General features: G+C 35.8%; 1 protein-coding gene across 3 annotated transcripts in view; it reads left to right on the plus strand.

Annotated features, from left to right (window-relative positions):
• The first annotated feature begins 5379 nt into the window (after positions 1-5379).
• The window catches only part of TSNAX (translin associated factor X), a 29877-nt gene continuing 17316 nt past the window's right edge, over positions 5380-17940 (plus strand). The window contains exons 1-4 of one of the 3 annotated variants that reach the window (XM_074262393.1): positions 5380-5605; positions 6071-6175; positions 12927-13041; positions 14815-14945. In XM_074262393.1, the coding sequence (XP_074118494.1) occupies positions 5590-5605; positions 6071-6175; positions 12927-13041; positions 14815-14945 (367 nt within the window). In that variant the 5' untranslated portion in view covers positions 5380-5589. Of the gene's footprint in view, positions 5624-5851; positions 5982-6070; positions 6176-12926; positions 13042-14814; positions 14946-17940 lie in introns of those variants that run through there. The other 2 variants (XM_074262396.1, XM_074262395.1) reach the window with 2 other exon arrangements.

The raw sequence follows: 17940 nt of genomic DNA on the forward strand, positions 1-17940 counted from the left end.
ATGGAAGGATTGACTGTATGATTACCTCTTTATAGATGAGGAAATTGAAAGAGGGGTTGGAATTTGCTCATTGTCACATTCTAATATGATTGGGGGACAACTTGGTGATAAGAACTCAGGCTCTGGAAAGAGGGAACCTAGGCTTAAATTGTACCTCTGAAGTTATCTGGGTAACTTTAGGCAAGTCACTTAATTTTTCTTTCCTTATTAATGAATTCTAATCTAATCAACTTCCTGGAATCTTTTCCACTTGCTTTCATCCATCATCACTTCCATCTAGTGCTGAAGGGTATATAACATGGTAAACCTCAAGAAGGCCCTTGGTTTCCAGCTTCCAACTTGGGCTTCCTTTCTTCCTTGTTCCCATATGGCAATCAGTATGTCTTCTCTCTAGACATTCTAAGAGAGAATGGGAGAAGAAGGGCCATGCTCTTTTCTAATCTCTGTTGCTATTCCCATGAAGAGTATGGAATCAACACTAGTGAGATTGTGTCTGGTCTCCCATTCCCATTTCTGCCTTGTTTGCTTTACTGAGTAGGTCTCTGAACATGATTATCTAAGTGGCCAACTCAGGTTTGGAGGCAACTTTTTAAGTTTGAGAAGTACAAACTGAGATAGAGTGTACTAGCAGCCAGGGGAAGGGTCCCTGGTAGTTTTTCCTGAACCTTGGAGAAGATGACCATCAATAAAAGTACCAGGTTAAAATTAGCCATTTTACTAGACACTTATAGGAAATTGGTTGGACAGGTTAAAAGTGAAGTAAAATGAATAGTTAGAAAGTTCTGCAAACTGCTTTATGTTATGATGAAGTCTAGATATTAGACTAACAATAGATTAGAATAGTAATTATAAAATATTGAATTACATGTTGGATTTTTTTGAACTTGTGTTTACTGATAATAATAATGATAATAGTTAGCATTTATATGGTATTTTGAGGTTTGCAAAGCACTTTATAAATATTGTCATTTGATCCTTATAATACCCCTATGAGAAAGGTGCTATTATTATCCTCATTTTACAGATGAAGAAACGAAGGCAGACAGATGTTAAATGAATAATGCAGGGTCACACAGCTGGAAATATCTAAGGTAGGATTTGAATTCTGGCTCTAGGACTAGGGCTGTATCCATTGTACCACCTACCTGCGTCACTATTCCTTTTGCACTGTGTAGGAATAAGTTATCTGTCTTTTATTCTATATGATACTGTAAAATGAGTGCCTCTTTTTACTCTCTTCTTTTAGAAGAAAACCTGGTTGTCAGCCAATAAGTAAAATCATCTCCAGAATGGGTGAGTAGGTAGGGGACTAGATGGTAAGAGCCTAAGAGTATGAGACTAGGGAGCTTCATCTTCTCTCATTAGATGTCAAGCTCCCTAGGACCAAATGTTATCTAATGAACATAGTTCTGTATAGAATAGGACATGTTGTAACACATTACCTCTGTCTGATAGTGATCCATCAAAGTTAGATGATAGATTCTTTTTTTTTTTTTTTTCCTAATCTGTTCTTTTGGGGAAGTTTACACCCTGTGAAATTGCTTTTAGAAGGTAAGTAGGTAATCTCTTTCAGCTTGAAAATTCTCTAATTTTTAGAATGTCTAAATATTAAGAATGCCATGGAAGAAATTGGATGGAATCAATAATTAATGCCACCACTCAGCTAGGTTTTCCAGGACAGAATTTAATTGTCTACTTAAAGGGAAACTGCAAAACAAAGCAAAAGTCCAAACTAGTGCAATGGAGGATTGGTCAATAAGAGCTATATACTTAGAGAAAGTGCAATATTATCTGCTTACCCTTATCTAATACATGAAACTCTGAGGATACATTTCTCCAGCCATTAGAAATGATGTGAAGCAGAGATTCCCAAAGTTTATTTGGCTGATGTATTCTCTCCAGGTGAAGGATGAACTTGTTTTTAGGAGGATCATGATTATGAAACACAAGGGGACAAGTCTCCTTTGACCATTTTCTATCTACTATAAACAGTGACTCTGAACTATATTTTATTATCTTGTACAAATAAAATAAAAACAAACTAATGAAGTTGGTATACCCAAGTTTCTCTGAAATCAATGAAAAATACACCTACATGAAAACATTTGGCTCAAAGTATTATTCTTAATTTTTTAAAAAATAGGTTCTTCTTTAAAAGACTAGGTTTGGTATCATTTTGTCTGGAGGCAGTAAGATGCAATAAGTGAAATAATAGATGTAGAAGCTTTATAAAAGTAAGAAACTATATAAATATAAGGTAGCATGACATTCATTCCTCCTAGCTCTAAAAATTAAAGGAAAGAAAACTTTTATCTTTGTCCACATTTTATTTTGTAAATAATTCAATAATTCAAAACTCAAAAGTTAAATCTAATCACCTCAGAAGCTGAATAGGTATGTAGAAGACAGAAGGCACTCTACAGGGCTTTGGGGGGGGGGGATGCAGAAAGGGGACAAGGTATTGTATTTTGGTCCTTTTTATAGCTTATCAGTAATATCCTTTTGTAAAAATGAATTGTTGTTATTCTGACATTTGGTATGGGTAAGAAGAAACACACTGACCTGTGAGCCACAATCCCTTAGGATTACTCAGAATTCAGAGGGGAGAGCTAGCAGTCACTCTCCAGGAACCAAGGAATTAATCTAGTGCAGGCTAAGAGACTGCGTTCAGGAGTGCCACACAAGTCATGACAAGAAAAATGTTCCATTGACTTCTTGATTAGTTCAAATTTGATTCTAATACAGGACACTTCTTGTGCTTTTCCTATAGTTGTCCTACATAATTCAAAACACTATCATGGCATTTTATCTCTTTCATACCTTTGCACTGGCTTCCCTCCATGCCTAGAATGATGCCTCTTATGCTTCTTAATTTCCTTCAGGGCAGTTTAAATATCACCTTCTTTGAGACTTTCCTAGTCCCCCAGGTGCTAATTAATGTCCTCTATTGTCCATCATTAAGTGAAAATTTAGGTTAAAATGAGAGACAATCATCCTAGCAAGACCAATTTATTAGTTAGGCTAGCAGTAAGCAATAAATTAGGCTGACAGGGTCTTTTAAGCCTACTTAAAGGCACATTTATTCCTGTGAATTCATTAACATAGGAAACACTTTACCAATAAATATATGCAATACAGTACTTCCAGAACTTAGTGGAACTGAAAGATTTGAGGGGCAATGACAGGTTAAGTGCCTTATTCATGGTGACATGCATTTATGGATGAGATTGGGCTTGAATTCAGGTCTCCTTGACTGTGACATCTATTTTCTATCCACTACAATACACTGACTCTGAACTTGACCTTGTACAAATAAAATAAAAACAAACCAAAGAGTTGGTATAAAGTTTCCTTCTGACTGTCCTACCTTCCTTTGTGAGGGTAAGGCAACCCTGACTGATAGATATTTTAAAGAGATGGGTAAAGAATCACCTCAGCTCATCTCTATTTTTGGGAAGAATCCTTAGGATAGTCTGCAGATTTGGGTATAGTCTGCAACGGAAGTGTATGGGGATTCAGGGAGGACTAGCACTTCTGGTGTGATGAAGTCCATTTCAGGACTCCTCATCCACTTTTGGTGTCCCCCGGTCACCCAGCTCTCACTTATGGCTCCAACAAGCTGTGATATGTGTAATGGACATATTCTATAAAGCCTCAGCAGACTGACTAAGCCAAGTTGAGGGTAACTGACACACCACAAGATGGAATGGTGGAAGAGAACAATTATGCCATGGTCATGAAAGTGACCATGGAGTAATTAAAGCTTAGTCAAACATTAAAGATGATCAGGCCATCTCTAGTCATCTTGACTTTTGTCCTGAGATTGGACTTTGATGACTTAGGAAGAGAGAAGCTGATGACTCTGTGCAGCTCTATCTCACTTAAATCCAATTCTCAGGTAAGTCAGAATATCACCCTGGGAGTCACTGGTCCTATTGGAACCTCCTATCCACCCCCCCCCCAAAAAAAAAAATAAAACAAAAACAAAAACAAACAAAAACACACAAAAGCAAAAATCAAAAGCAAGGAATAACAAGTCTTTGAATGAATGACTTTTCCTTCAGTCATATATAGAACTCTTTATGATCTCTTGTGTTTTTCTTGGCAAAGATACTAGAGTGGTTTGACATTTCCTTTGGTTAAGTGACTCACCCAGAGTCATACTTCTAGTAAAGGTCTGAAGTCAACAACATCTGAGTTCAAATATGAAGGGTGTGAAGTCATATTTGAACCCTGGTCTTGTTGACTTCAGACCCATTATCAACTGAAGGACTTTCTTGCCTCCATCTAATAAAAGATAGAAATATTTACCAAAAATTGACCTTTTAAGCAAGTTTCTCCAGAATGTACGGAGGGGGTGACTTTACAAATGTAAGGAGTTTGGACTGTGTGGAAGAGTTTTAAAACTTAAATCAACTTTACTAAGTCTTAAAAGTAGAATTAAAATCCATTTTCAATTTTACAAAATGGTGTAAAAGCATCTAGTTATTTACACGTTGTCTATCTTATTAGAATATGAGTTCTTTGAGTACAGGAGGTTTTTTAAAAATAAATTCTTTCTTTTGTAATTTTACCGTTTAGCACCATGCTGAGAATATTTAAAAGATACTCTTTTGGCAATTGTCAGTGCTGTAAAATTACCCATGGATATATCTGGTAAATAAAAACTATAAAAAAAAGTTAAAATAGAAGAAAAATGGTTACAAACATATAGAAATATTTTAGAATTGAAATTTGAAAAATATATAATCAAGCTTATACCTGAGTCTTTTAATGCAAAACATCACATTTTAACTACAAAAATAGCTAATAAATAAAATGTATAAAATTCTAAAAAAACAAAAAAACAAAAAACCCCAAAACGATACTCTTTAAATGAGTGATTAAAAAGTCCCAGGACTGGGTTGGGAAACAGGGCCACTCTGAACCAGTTTGCACCTCGGGGCTACGTTCACAATAGTCACTTGCAATTCAATGAACATCACCAGAAAAAGCAGAGCGTTCCTATGGTCGAACTACAAGCCCCAAAATTCAATGCAAGCAGGGGTTGGTCCCAGCGGAGAAGATCCGTAGTCTGACTTCAAGAATGTCTGCGGGAAAATTGACTTAATTTGCTCCTCCTCTTTCTCATAGTTCTTCCTTTTCTTCCCTGTGCGTACATTTTTTAACAGACTGAAAAATCGGAAGGGACAGAAGGTAGCCCTAGCTTTGCGGATAGAACTCAGAACAGATAGCGACTGCGCATGAACTCTGCAAATCAAGGGTTAAGTTCGTGCGGAAGCAAAGGGCAATTCTGGGAAACCGGAAACGGGACGGGGGAAACCGGAATGGCCTCTCCTGGCGCCTGCGCTCTCCTTGCGCCTGCGCTCTGTGGGTCATTTGGGGAAGGAGGCCTGATTTCGGGCCCCTCCTCCACCACGCCTCTCCGGCTCACGTCCCACTCCACCCGGGAACGCGCTGAACTCGCGACCTACCGTGTGGCGCGAGCCAGTAGTGTGCACGTGCTTCTTCCGCGCCCTCCACTCCTCCGCCTCCCACGCGGAAGCAGGTCCCCTCCCCCCTCCATCCAGGCCCGCGGCGGGAGGCGACATGAACAACAAAGAAGGTGGAGGCCACGGCCGAGGCGTGTTGTTTGTATTTGTGTTTGGGTCTGAGGGAGGGCGGAGGCCTTGACCAACCCCCGGTTTGATTTTTTCCCCTCTGCCCACGCTAGCGCGTGACGATCACTCCATCCCCCTGATCCCTGAGATGCTCTGTTCCTTATCCCAGGCTCTTCCGGTCCAGGGGCCTTGGCGTGGGGGCCGGGAAGGAGGTCAAGGCTGGACTAAGCCCTCCCCACGTCCCTGCATGTTCGCCCTCTCCGAGGGCCTTTTCTGGGTGCAGAAAGCGCCCTTTGGGCCGCGGGGGCAGAGGCGGGGTCCTGGGGTCCTCTGCTGGAGGCCGAGGCACCCGCCCTGGTGTTTGAGTGACACTTAGGGATGGTGAGAAATGTTTTCTTTCTGAGGCGCTTCTGTCCACTCTTGGGGATGGGATGACGTCACTATCTCCTAATTTTTACTTCTCTGCTTAGGGTCAGGAGGGTTCAGGAAAAGAAAGCATGACAATTTCCCACATGGTCAGAGAAGAGAAGGGAAAGATGTGAACTCGTCTTCTGCTGTGATGGTGGCTTTCAAATGTAAGTATTGTTCAGTACAAAGTGGTCAAAGAAATTAACCAGGTGGCCACCCGTGAAACCGCAATCAATGTTAAGTTGTCAGGTTGCAGGAAAATCATGAGGTCGTAGAGGACTAAGAGAAGTGGTGACTTTTTGGCTAACTTTGGTTAACTTTGTGCTGCATTGAATTTCTAATCTTGGAGAGAAATTGCTATGTTTATTTGATATTTAAACCCAAAATAACTAATTGGATTTTTGTGTAGTAGATTTACAGTGCTACTTAAAATAAATGCTGGTCATGAATTGTTAATATTGCTTTTATTATCTTTTTAGTTGTTTGAATTTTTTTCTTCCCCATTTTAACCCGGGCTCCTTGAGCACCCGAACTGGCTCAACTCTGTCTTTGTATCCCTGCCTCTTGAATGGGGGAAAGAGAAGTTGCCAGGAAATAGCTTAAAACATAGGAATGGCTTAATAATTCTTGACTGACTCTTGTTAAAATGTTATTGCCTTTTGGGAATTACAATACTCTCAACTAGTATGTCTCTTGCATTGATGGTCAATAAAATGTGTGTGAATTGCCATATGAGTATAAAATCAGTGGAATTTTTCTCAGTAAAGATAATTTGCTCTTCCCTTACTATTAATTCTATTGAGAATTTAATCAAACTGCTCTACCTTTCATCTTGAAAATACTGTTGAAATTAAATATCCACTATCAAGGTGAGATGTTTGTGAATTTCAGAAATCAGGACTAGAAAGTTGGAGTGTCATTAACTTTGCTTAAATCACTCAGTTTTTTCATTGAGATTTGTAGCAGTTGCAACAATGATTAAATGTCAAAAGCTTACTTAGAAAAGAAAGTAATTCTCTCATGTGGTTGATCTTCATTTTTTTGTGGCTATATGAATATATTGGGAGCTCTGCCTATAAATATCAATATTGGTAAAAATGATAGCTGATATTTTATAAGTATCACACATTTCTCTTTTTCAGATGATAATTTCATTATATAATGCTTTAAAGTTTATAGAATGACTTACATACAATCTCACTTGAGCCTTACAACCTCTCTGGGAAGCAAGTACTACAGATAGCACCCCCATTTTACAAATGAGGTCATTGAGGCTTAATTGACTTTCTTTTGGTTATATAGATAAAAAAATTCAAAAGAAAGATATTAAGATTTCCATGTCACTTAAAGATGAAATAAATTCAGAATGCAAGACTCAATCAAGGTAATTCAGCAGGTAGATAGTAAGAGACTATATCCCATCCCTAAGTTCTAAGTTTTTGTACTATGCTGCCACTGATGAACCAATGTGAAGGAGTTTGAACTGGATAAGTCAAGTTTTCAAATCTCCTTTAATATGAAAATTCCACTATAATTCCTCTAATTTTAATGGTTGTAGACTTTAACCTCATTAAAATATGTCATTAAAATAAATAATAGGTGTTTACATTTGTGATACTTTTTATGCATCTAATCATTCAGAGCTTTCCATATTCAAGGTTTATCATTAGGGATTCATGAAAGGGATGATCAATTGAACTTTGAGTAAAACTCTCTAAGGAACTCTGGGCAGAGATGCTGGTAGGAATTCTGATTCTTCAAGTAGAAGAATCTGCCTCCTAGAGCACTACCTGCAAAACGTCCAGCACAGATTCCTCAGCAGTGTTTATAGTCTGGTGGGAAAATTTGCTGCTGTTTCTGCTACTGTTATAAAGAATTGCAAGGCTTAGCCATGCATCTGGAAGAGTGCTATTATAGGTCACAATCAAGTATTAGAGAAATCTGAAGGAAAGAATGTAATCTGTATTTTGATCAATACATTTTGCTAAGTTAAGAAAATATTGTGTAACAAGGCTGACAGTCTCTGACTTTTCCTCATCAAACCTTCATGTCAAGACCTAGGTCACATATAGATAGCATTCAGGCAGGTCAGAAAAAATGTCTCTATACTTAAATTTTTATGGCTGTATTATGGTTGCTCTTTGACAGTCCCTGGTCTCTCTTTGATAGTTCCTTAATGCTGAGTCCCTCAAGGACTGCACTCATGAATGTTCTGTCAATTCTGCCTCTATAGCAGATTGAAATGTAATTGGCAAATATTTAACAAAGATATAATAAAGCCTAGTTAATAATACATTTTAAAATTAAATCAGTATGTGGGTCAGTGGCATCTTTATGTACACATTTGTTGTTATTCAGTCATAATCTCGTGTACCATACACATGCTAATACTCTGAATCCATGGGCTTTTCTAGGCAAAGATACTAGAGTCGTTTGCTATTTCCTTCTCTAATGGATTAAAGCAAACAGACATTAAGTGACTTGTCCAGGTACACAAAGCTAGTAAGTGATTGAGGCTGGTTTTGGTCTTTCTGACATTCAGCAGAGTAGATAGAACAACACTGAGTCACCCAGCTGCCTCTTGTGTGTACATTAGTGGGGCCCATTTCTGTTTGAGTTTGATACCACTGCTCTGTAAGATAACACATATCATTATCATGGGTGAGGTGATGAGGTGACACAGCTACTTCAAGAAACAGTTTTTAAGGAACTTCCTTAAAGTATTAGTAAACACGCCCAAACACTGGATAGTATCATTCCCATTCTCAAGTGACTTTGCTTCTTCCTCAGGGCACAGGTCCACTGACTCCTTGAGCTGAGACGCAGTTTTCATAATCCTTAGAGAGTGCTTTGCTATAGCATTAATCACTCATCCTGCCAATTTCCAAAGATTTATTGGCAGCAGTCCCAGTTTCTCAATTGTAGATGTGTTTAATCTTTGTCTATTCCCTCCCCTTTTCCTCCCAAACCCTCTCATAAAGCAAAGAGAAAAAAGTCAGGTGCCAAGGAAATTCCTGGGTATTGGATAGTTCCACAAAATAGATAACCCAAGGTCATTATTGGAATATAGTCAAAGCTGTTGGAGAGTAGAAGAGTATCTCCTGAAGCTCTCTGCTGAAGGAGCATGATATAGATCGCCTTGTCAGCACACTTCTTTGTAAGTTCTGAAGAGCTATAACTCTGTGGCATGACATTGAACTCAGATGGATGTCATTGTGTGTTTGATGTCGACGTTCACTTTTCAAATATGATAGATTTTTAGTCCTTCTTATTGTGACTTGAAAATGAAATCCTGCAGTTAAAAGTGTGTATTTAACTATTCATTCTAAGCTGTACTGTCCTTGGGGAAGCCATTAACCTCTGTTGCTCTCAGTTTTCTGGTGAAATGAAGGGAGACCAATCTCTTCAGTCTCTTCTAGCTTTTTATCTCAGATCCAGTCTTAGACTCCTCAATTTATTTACTAAGATTTTACTATATGCATGTTGCTGCACTAGGTGCCAGGGATATAAACATGAAGTAAAATTTAGACCTTGCCCTCAGGGAGGTTAAGTTCTGGTGAGCAGGAAGCAAAAGAAGTCATACTACAAATACAAAGAATTGGTCTACCCAAAGTGCTGTGAGAAATATGGATAGAGGGAATCACAAGAATTTCAGACTTGGGCTAAGATTGTAGTGACCATTTAGTTCAATCCAGACAAAAGAATTTTCCACATAATAGATGCCTAATAAATACTTCTTCATTCATGTACTCAAGCATACTGGATAAATGGTGATTCTGTTGAAGAGCTCCCCAAGGAGGGGGACTCCATCACTTCTTGAAGTAGCCTAGTCCACTTTTGTACAGTTATAATTGTTAGTAAGTTTTTCCTTACCTAAGTTTCAATTTTTACCCAATGTGCCTGTTTCTGCCTCTGCACTTCAACAGAACAAATCCAATTCCCTTTTCCATATCTTAAGTACTTCATATACTCAAACATAGTCTCCCCAAGTTATCATCTTGGGAGACTGAGATCAGTGAGTACATAGAAGCTGTAAATTACTTATATATGTATAGGTGTTATACATGAGATGTAAGATAAGTCTATTTGAGAGTAGTGAAAAGTGGACAAAGTCAAGGAGATAGGAGAAGTCAGGAAGATAACAGAGGAAAGCAAGTAATTCAGTTTGGTTGAAACAAATCTGTACAAAGGATAGTAGACTGAGAAGTTTGATTGTTGCCAAATTATAAAAAGCTTTGAAAGCCAGAATAGAAAGCATTTTATTTGGTAGGCAGTAGGGATCACTGAAGGCAATTAAACAGGTGATATTGTCAGATGATGTATTTTAGAAAGATGACTGGCAGTTTTTATAAGAAGCATTGAAGAAAGTATAGCTGGGAGACAAGAATGCCAATTAAATTTGTCCAAATATTAAGGAATGGAGAAGAGCAGACAGATGAAAGAGATGTGAAGAGTTATGATAATGATTGTTAACTGACTGGGATTAGATGTGGATGTGAAAGGAAAAAAAATGGAGAATAGATGATGACTGAATTTTTGAAGCTTTAAGTCAGTAGGAAGATAGAACCCAGTAATAGAAACAGAGAATAATGGTAAATTAAGGAAAGATGACTGGGTTTCTGATAGGTTGAGTTTGAGGTATTTATTACATTGGAAATGTCTCAAAGACATTTGAAAATACAAAATAGCTTTGGGATAAGATAGGAAAAGAGATAAGAATTATTTGTGTTGAAGTGATTATCAAAGCTTTACTTATAAGCTAGATGATCTTTATCAAGTCAGTCAGTTAATACACATTTTAAAAGTTTATTATGTGCCAAGTCCTATGCTAAGCACTGTGGATTCAAAAAGAGCCAAAAACAGTTCCTGCCCTTAAGGAGCTCACAATCTAAGGGGGAGTCAATGAGCAAATTTATAAAACCAAGCTATATTCAGGACAAATTAGAAAATCATTAAGAGAGGGAGGGATAGCATTAGATTGGAGAGGTTGGGAAAGGCTTCTTATAGAAGGTAGAATTTTAGTTTAAAAGAAGTCAGGGAAAGCTAGTAGGGGAGATGAGGAGTGATTGCATTTTAGATGTGGGGGACAGCCAAGAAAAAACTCCTGGAGTCAAGAAATAGATGTCTTGTTCATGAAACAACAAGGAGGCCAGTGTCACTGATTTCTTGAAGAGTACATGGTAAGGAGTAAGATGTAGGAAGCCTGGAAATTAAGGAGGGCTAGATTTCACAAGTCTTTGAATGTAAAACAAAGGATTGGAAGTAATAGGGAACCAGTGGAGTTTTATTAAGTAGGAGGTTGATATAGTCAGGCTTGTGCTTTACGAAAGTGATTTTGGTAGCTAAATGGCGTAGGGAGAGAGACTTCAGGCAGGCATATCTATCAGCAGACTACTATCTTGCAGTAGTCAAAATGAAAAAACCTGTACTAGATTTGGGACAATATCAGAGCAGAGAAGAGCTTATGCAAGAGATGTTGCAAAGATGAAATCAACAGACCTTGGCAACAGATTGGATATAGGGACATAAGAGGCATTAAGGATGAGGATGGCACCTAAATTTTGAGCCTCAGGAAATGAGAAATGGTATTTCTCTTAATAGAAAAGTTTGCGAAAAGAGGTTGTTTAGGGGAAAAGATAATGAGTTCTGTTTTGGATATGTTGAATTTAAGGTGCTTACTGAACATTTATATATTTGAAAGGCAGTTGAAGATTTCAGATTGGAGATCAGCAAAGAAGTTGGGCTAGGATAGTTAAATTTGAATTATTTTTTTTTTTTGAGGCTGGGGTTAAGTGACTTGCCCAGGGTCACACAGCTAGGCAGTGTTAAGTGTCTGAGACCAGATTTGAACTCCCGTCCTCCTGAATTCAAGGCTGGTGCTCTATCCACTGCGCCACCTAGCTGCCCCTGAAAATTATTTTTATAAAGATGTAGTCACTGAATGAAGTAAATTCTCCAGATCTCAGTTTGCTCATCTGTAAAATGATGTTTTGCCTGCCCTGCTTATTTCATTTTGAGGATTAAATGTGGTATTATATATAAAATACTTTCTTAAAAAGTAAAATGCTATTTAATGAACATTACTGTATTCTTTTCATGTGGGAAAAAGAAGATAGATCTAGTCATTTGTAGAAGTTTTTGCAGCAAGTTAATAGGTTCACAAGACATTAAACTTTGCTTTTCAATGTAAAACTCTGGAAAATTGAATCATTCTTATACACTTTTATTGTGATCCACTAGGTCCCTTTAGTCTCAGATCAAGGTTTTAGTGTCACTGACTTTAAATGTTCCTGCAGCCAGATATTTTGTATATAATAGGCATTCAGTATATAATAATTGATTTTGAAGGAAGGTATGCTAGCTAGTGCTACCCCTTGTCAATGATTGCTACTTTTGTCCCAAACTAAGTAGAAATAGTGCTAGATTTGTCCTCAGAAGACATGGATTTCCAAAGACTCTCTGAAATTCACTATCATCCTCTTATGAAGATAATACTTGTAATTATTTTTCTTATAGGGTTGTTAGACAATCATATTTCCCATTATTTTGTCTCTTGCTACTACTACACAAAGATTTTGTATTTATTGATATCATGTATACTTAGTGGTATCAAATTCTTACAGTATTTATGGTTTAGATATTTATAATTACTTTAACTACTATTTTCTGGTGGTCTTATTAATAAGACTGGTAATTGCAGGTTTTTTTTTTTTTTTTTTTTTTTTTTTTTTTGCTGAGGCAATTGGGGTAAAGTGACTTGTCTAGGGTCACACAACTAGGAAGTGTCGCCTGGCTGCCCCGGAATTGCAGTTCTTAAAAGCACTGTTTACTAATTTGTATTTCTAAAACATCTTTATGATTTAGTAGGTGATGTTCAGAATATGCCTCCTTGTGGCCCATAATAATATGTATTATCAGTGTTTCAACAGGAGCTTGATACTAGACATGACAAGTATGAAAGACTTGTGAAACTCAGTCGTGATATAACTGTTGAAAGTAAAAGGACAATTTTTCTTCTCCATAGGATTACTAGGTGAGTCAATCTTTGATTTCTCTGCTGAAGTGAATTTTAAAATTTTCTTTAGTGTTTTATATATTAATGGATTAGAATTAGGTTATGATACATGATGAAGACTTTAAGAAATCTTCATGAAACAAATTTTTGTAAGAAATCTTGCTACATTTCACAAAAAATTTATTATTTTCAAGAGGGATAAGATTTTTTGGTATGCTCTAAAATGAGCTCTTTTCTTAGAAAATGATCTTTACAAGAAGCACAATGTAGTTATAAGGAAGTTTTTAGAGCCTATTGTATAGATTCGCTGAGTTGAATAAGTGTTTATCTTTTAAAGACCAAATAATAATAATAATAACACTTTGAGGTTTACAAGGAACTTTCCTGATATTTCTGGATTGGATTGGACTGGACGGGGTTTAAAAACTGGGACCAGACTCTACAATTTGCATTGTATCACACTGCGTATTTTTGAAGTCTTAAAACTTAAGATTCTTTCACAAAGATTTTTTGTTATTAACTTAGTTACCTTATAGACATCTAAACATTTAAAGCTTTTATCTTTTGGATGCATTTAAATGGTATTTTATTGATTTGTCCTTCATTCTGAAATATATTGTTGCTTATATTGAGGGATGTTTGCCTCTGGAAAATTTGTTCTCTGGTTTTGTATAGCCAGGATTGTTATGATTCCATAGACTTCATTTAGGGTTTGATATTGATTATATTTGCTGAATGATTAAGTTCATTTTCCTATCCATGAATTTCTTAATCTATGAAAAAAATAGAAATGTCTGCCTGTTTATCTCATATATTAAGGAGATACTTCAAAAATGGAAAACTTAATGTGTATGTCATCCTTTTTCAAGGATTTGTGCTAATATTTCCCATAATTTTTTAATTTTAAATTTTTGCTGAAGCATTTAAATTAATTGACTTGCCTAGGATCACACAGCTAGGAAGTATTATGATTCTGAGGTGAGATTTGAACTCAGGTCTTCCTGAATTCAGGGATGTTACTCTATCCACTAGGCTACCTAGCTACCCCTCCCATATGCTTTTGATTATAGTATAGGTGCTTTTAGAACAAGCAAGGAAAATACATCAGCTTTTTTCATGTTCCTTTTTCTTATTTTTGACTTGACTTGGGAGATAGAAATTGATGTTGTTTTTTATGAATAGGTTGGTTTGATTTAATTATTTTATTCTCAGTTGCCAATGAAAATGTTTGCCCCCAAAATGCCCTGTGATACCCTCATTCATTGTGTCTCATGGCATGACTTGCATTTCCAAAAGCATTGCTTCCAACAGCAGGCCTTGCAATATCAAACAGTGATAAAAGGATGGGATCAGGACAGCCAAGTTTTCATTCAGATCCAACTCTCTTGCATTCTATAATAGCTATATTATTCCAAATATTCATCCTTTATACAAATAATTTTATAATATTGAACTTTGTACCTGGGATTATAAGACCTAGGGATGTACTTTGGCTCTGACATTTGCAAGTTATTTGACTGTGATGTAGTCATTTTTCTTTTCTTACCTGGAGCACAATTTACCATCTATAAAATAGCAGCATACTTGAATTAACTATTTTACTGGGTTTTGAGGAAAACGCTTTATAACTGTAAATTTAATATTCATGCTTTTGTAAATAGCTATATAAATGTGAATTGCTATTATCATCATTATTATTAGACATACTAACATACACTAGGAATAAGGGACACATGATAAAAACTGGTTTAGTCCTTTAATAATCTAAAAACTCCATTTTCTTGATTGCAGTGCTCCTGATGTGGAAGAAATAATGAATGAATCAGAAAGTAAACTGGAAGCTGTCAGGCAGAAGATTAAGCAGGTAGCCCAAGAGCTATGGGGAGAAGATATGTATCAGTATCACAGAGCTATTACTCCAGGTAAGTCTAAATAGGCACTAATCCATCAACTAACTACAGATTTTTCATGTATAGGAATAAGAACAGATATATGATAAAATCAGAGGAAACTAGAAACAAGTGTGTGAGCTAATACACCAAATGTAAAGAGAGGAAAAGAGATGAAAGGACATTTCATGATATGAAGGGATGTTGCTTTGAACCAGGAAGGAAGTGTTGTCCCATTGGAATGTTTAAAAATAAGATGTTAGTAAAACTGAGATGCCATTTTTTAATTTTTATTTTTAAAAATATTATGTACTTCTCAATTTTACTTAGAATTAAAATATGCTTTTAGCATTTTTCTTAATTTTCATCCTCTTCTCAGATGAAAGGAATTGGGAATCTCTAGTTCTTTCCTAAAGGTTGACTTTAAGAGAGTTTTTGTTATTTTACATTTACTCCTAATATGAATGAGAGTTTATGATAGACCAATTAAATTTTTTTGTTAATATTTTTACTGACAGGTTTTTACATGCTATAATATTAAATCTATAATTAGAACAATACTGACAGTATGATGCTTATGAATAGTTTGCTGCTTGTAATTGTTGAGTGCTTGTTTTGGTGTTACTCCAAATAGTTGTTCTTTTGACTTGAAGATAAAACAATTCTGGCATTGAACTAAAGGACTTCTGTGCTTTTCCTCATTAAGAATAGTGCTAATGGCACGCAGAGCATTTCCCCAAGGGATGCTTGTTTGAGCTCAAACATTGAGTATAGCACTAATAATTGAACAACAACAAAAAGTTAGGCCTGTTTTCTACAATACACATTTCTTATCTGTGCAGATTACAGATTGTCCCAGGGGATTGTTAAATAAACAAACCAATAATTAGATACTTGAAATAAGTCTTTTTTTTTTCCAACACTTTTTTGTGCTTTGTCATGGTTTTTCCTCTCCCTAAAGGCCAAGAATTCGAAGGAAGTAACGTTTTGTCTTAGCACTCTCTTAACATCTACCCACCTCAGGAAGAGAAAATGTGTTTTCTTTTCCGTCTTCATAAGGATAATAGTCCACATTTATGTAGGACTTTTAAGATATACAACAAGAATCATACCAAAAGTTGTTATGCAATCAGTAGTCAGACATGTTAGCCCATAAATTCAGGCTCAAATTCTAAATAAGATTAAAATTCTTACTATTATGTGACTCAGACAGTTTTGTAGTGGGGATAAAAAGGGAGAGAATGCTGGAGGTTTGTAGCAAAATTGCTTCTATAAAGACTGTGAGGGCCAGGAGACCAAGTGTTGTATTTTGTACCTCAAAGAAATTCAATACTTCTAAACACTTTAAAGCATTGTAATGCATTTAATGAACTTTTATAGTATCTTTTTCTTACCTTTTACATAATCACATCCTTTAGTAGAGTAGTTTGCTTCTCCTGAAGGTCACATCTACATATTTTTCTTTCACATATTTTTCTTAAAAGAAAACATGTTCCAATTTCAGGAAGTGGGCATTACTTAGAAATAATAAAACAAAAAAGAGGAATAAGATTAATAGATAGTATAGATAGATGGTATCATAAGTGTATAAAGAATTATCTAAAGATTAAGCAGATTAGTAAAGACAGAAAAGGCCAAGGACAGAGCCCCTTAACATTCTCCATGAGAGAACTCCCTTCAGGTTGAATAATTGACACAGTTTATGTATGTATTACTTTGTTTTCTTCATAACAGTTTTATGAAATAGATACTAATGTTGTCTCTGAAGTTACAAGAGTGATGGGTGTTGGACCTGGTGCTTAAATCTTGGTCTTCAATCCATTAACCAATAGTCTTTCTACCTTTCAGCTACACAGTTCCAAATCCAATTAACTACTATTTTTCTATTTATTTTTTGATGTAAAGCACAAGAAGAGTACATAAGAGAAAATAAGGAGAAGAAAAAAAACTATTTAGCTAAAGATTTGTTATTGTAGATAATATAGAGAATATCAGCATTATTTTAGGAAAAGTTGTAGAAACACCCAGCTATTCTCTAAAGTCAAAATCCAAGAAAAGAACCAACCATAAAACTAATGGCTTTGGATACGTTTACATGCCCAATGTTTAGGTAATAAACAAGATGAAGTAGTAATCCTAATAGCACATCCTATATATATATATATAGTTTGACTTCTTGACTTCATATTTATTATTAATTTGACTTCATACTTATCACTCTGGGTTGGTAGAATGGATCCCTAACAAAAATATAGCTCAGCAAGATTATTCTTATTTTCCTTATTCAAAAAGAAAAATTTTGATGATTTTTTGTTGTTGTTGTTTTTGCATGTGGTAATTGGGGGAGGGGGGAAAACCTCCTTTCTCAAAATGGAGCCTTATTTATAAAAAAGAAAAAGAATTAAGCAAAAATACTTGCTATACTGATCATGTGTGATGATGTTTACCACATTTTGTCTTTTTAGTCTCTTGCCTTTCTTCTGAGAAAAGAAAATAATGTTTCATTATCTAGGACTGTTAATTTTTTTTCAGTTGTTTAATATTTGGTTTTCTTTTAGTAATCTTTTAATTTACATTGTTTTAATAATTGTTTATGTTATTCTTTGATTCCATTTATTGTTCTCTTTGACAGTTCATACTAATCTTCCCATATTTCTCCAAATTTCTTCATATTTCATGGTAATAATATTGCCTTCTTGTACCATGGTTTAGTCAATTTCTTAATTTATGAGCTTCTACTTTTGCATAACAAAGAAATATATACTTATACATAAGAAAATATACTCATGTCAGAATATTGAAGGACTCCAGGTCAGTGAAGCATGATGGAAGGCCTTAGAGAGAGTATAAAAGGGGCAGAAATAGAGGCTAATAGTGTCATGGAAGCAGAATATAAACCATTGAGTCAGGGTATTGGTGACAGTTTTATTTGAAGGATGTGTATATAGGATTGTATTTAGTTCTAGATTTCACATTTAGGAAGATATTTGACAAACTGGATGACATCCAAAAGAGAACTGCAGACCAT

Source organism: Sminthopsis crassicaudata, chromosome 4, assembly GCF_048593235.1.
Source record: "Sminthopsis crassicaudata isolate SCR6 chromosome 4, ASM4859323v1, whole genome shotgun sequence".
In the NCBI taxonomy this organism is placed as follows: Eukaryota; Metazoa; Chordata; class Mammalia; order Dasyuromorphia; family Dasyuridae; genus Sminthopsis; species Sminthopsis crassicaudata.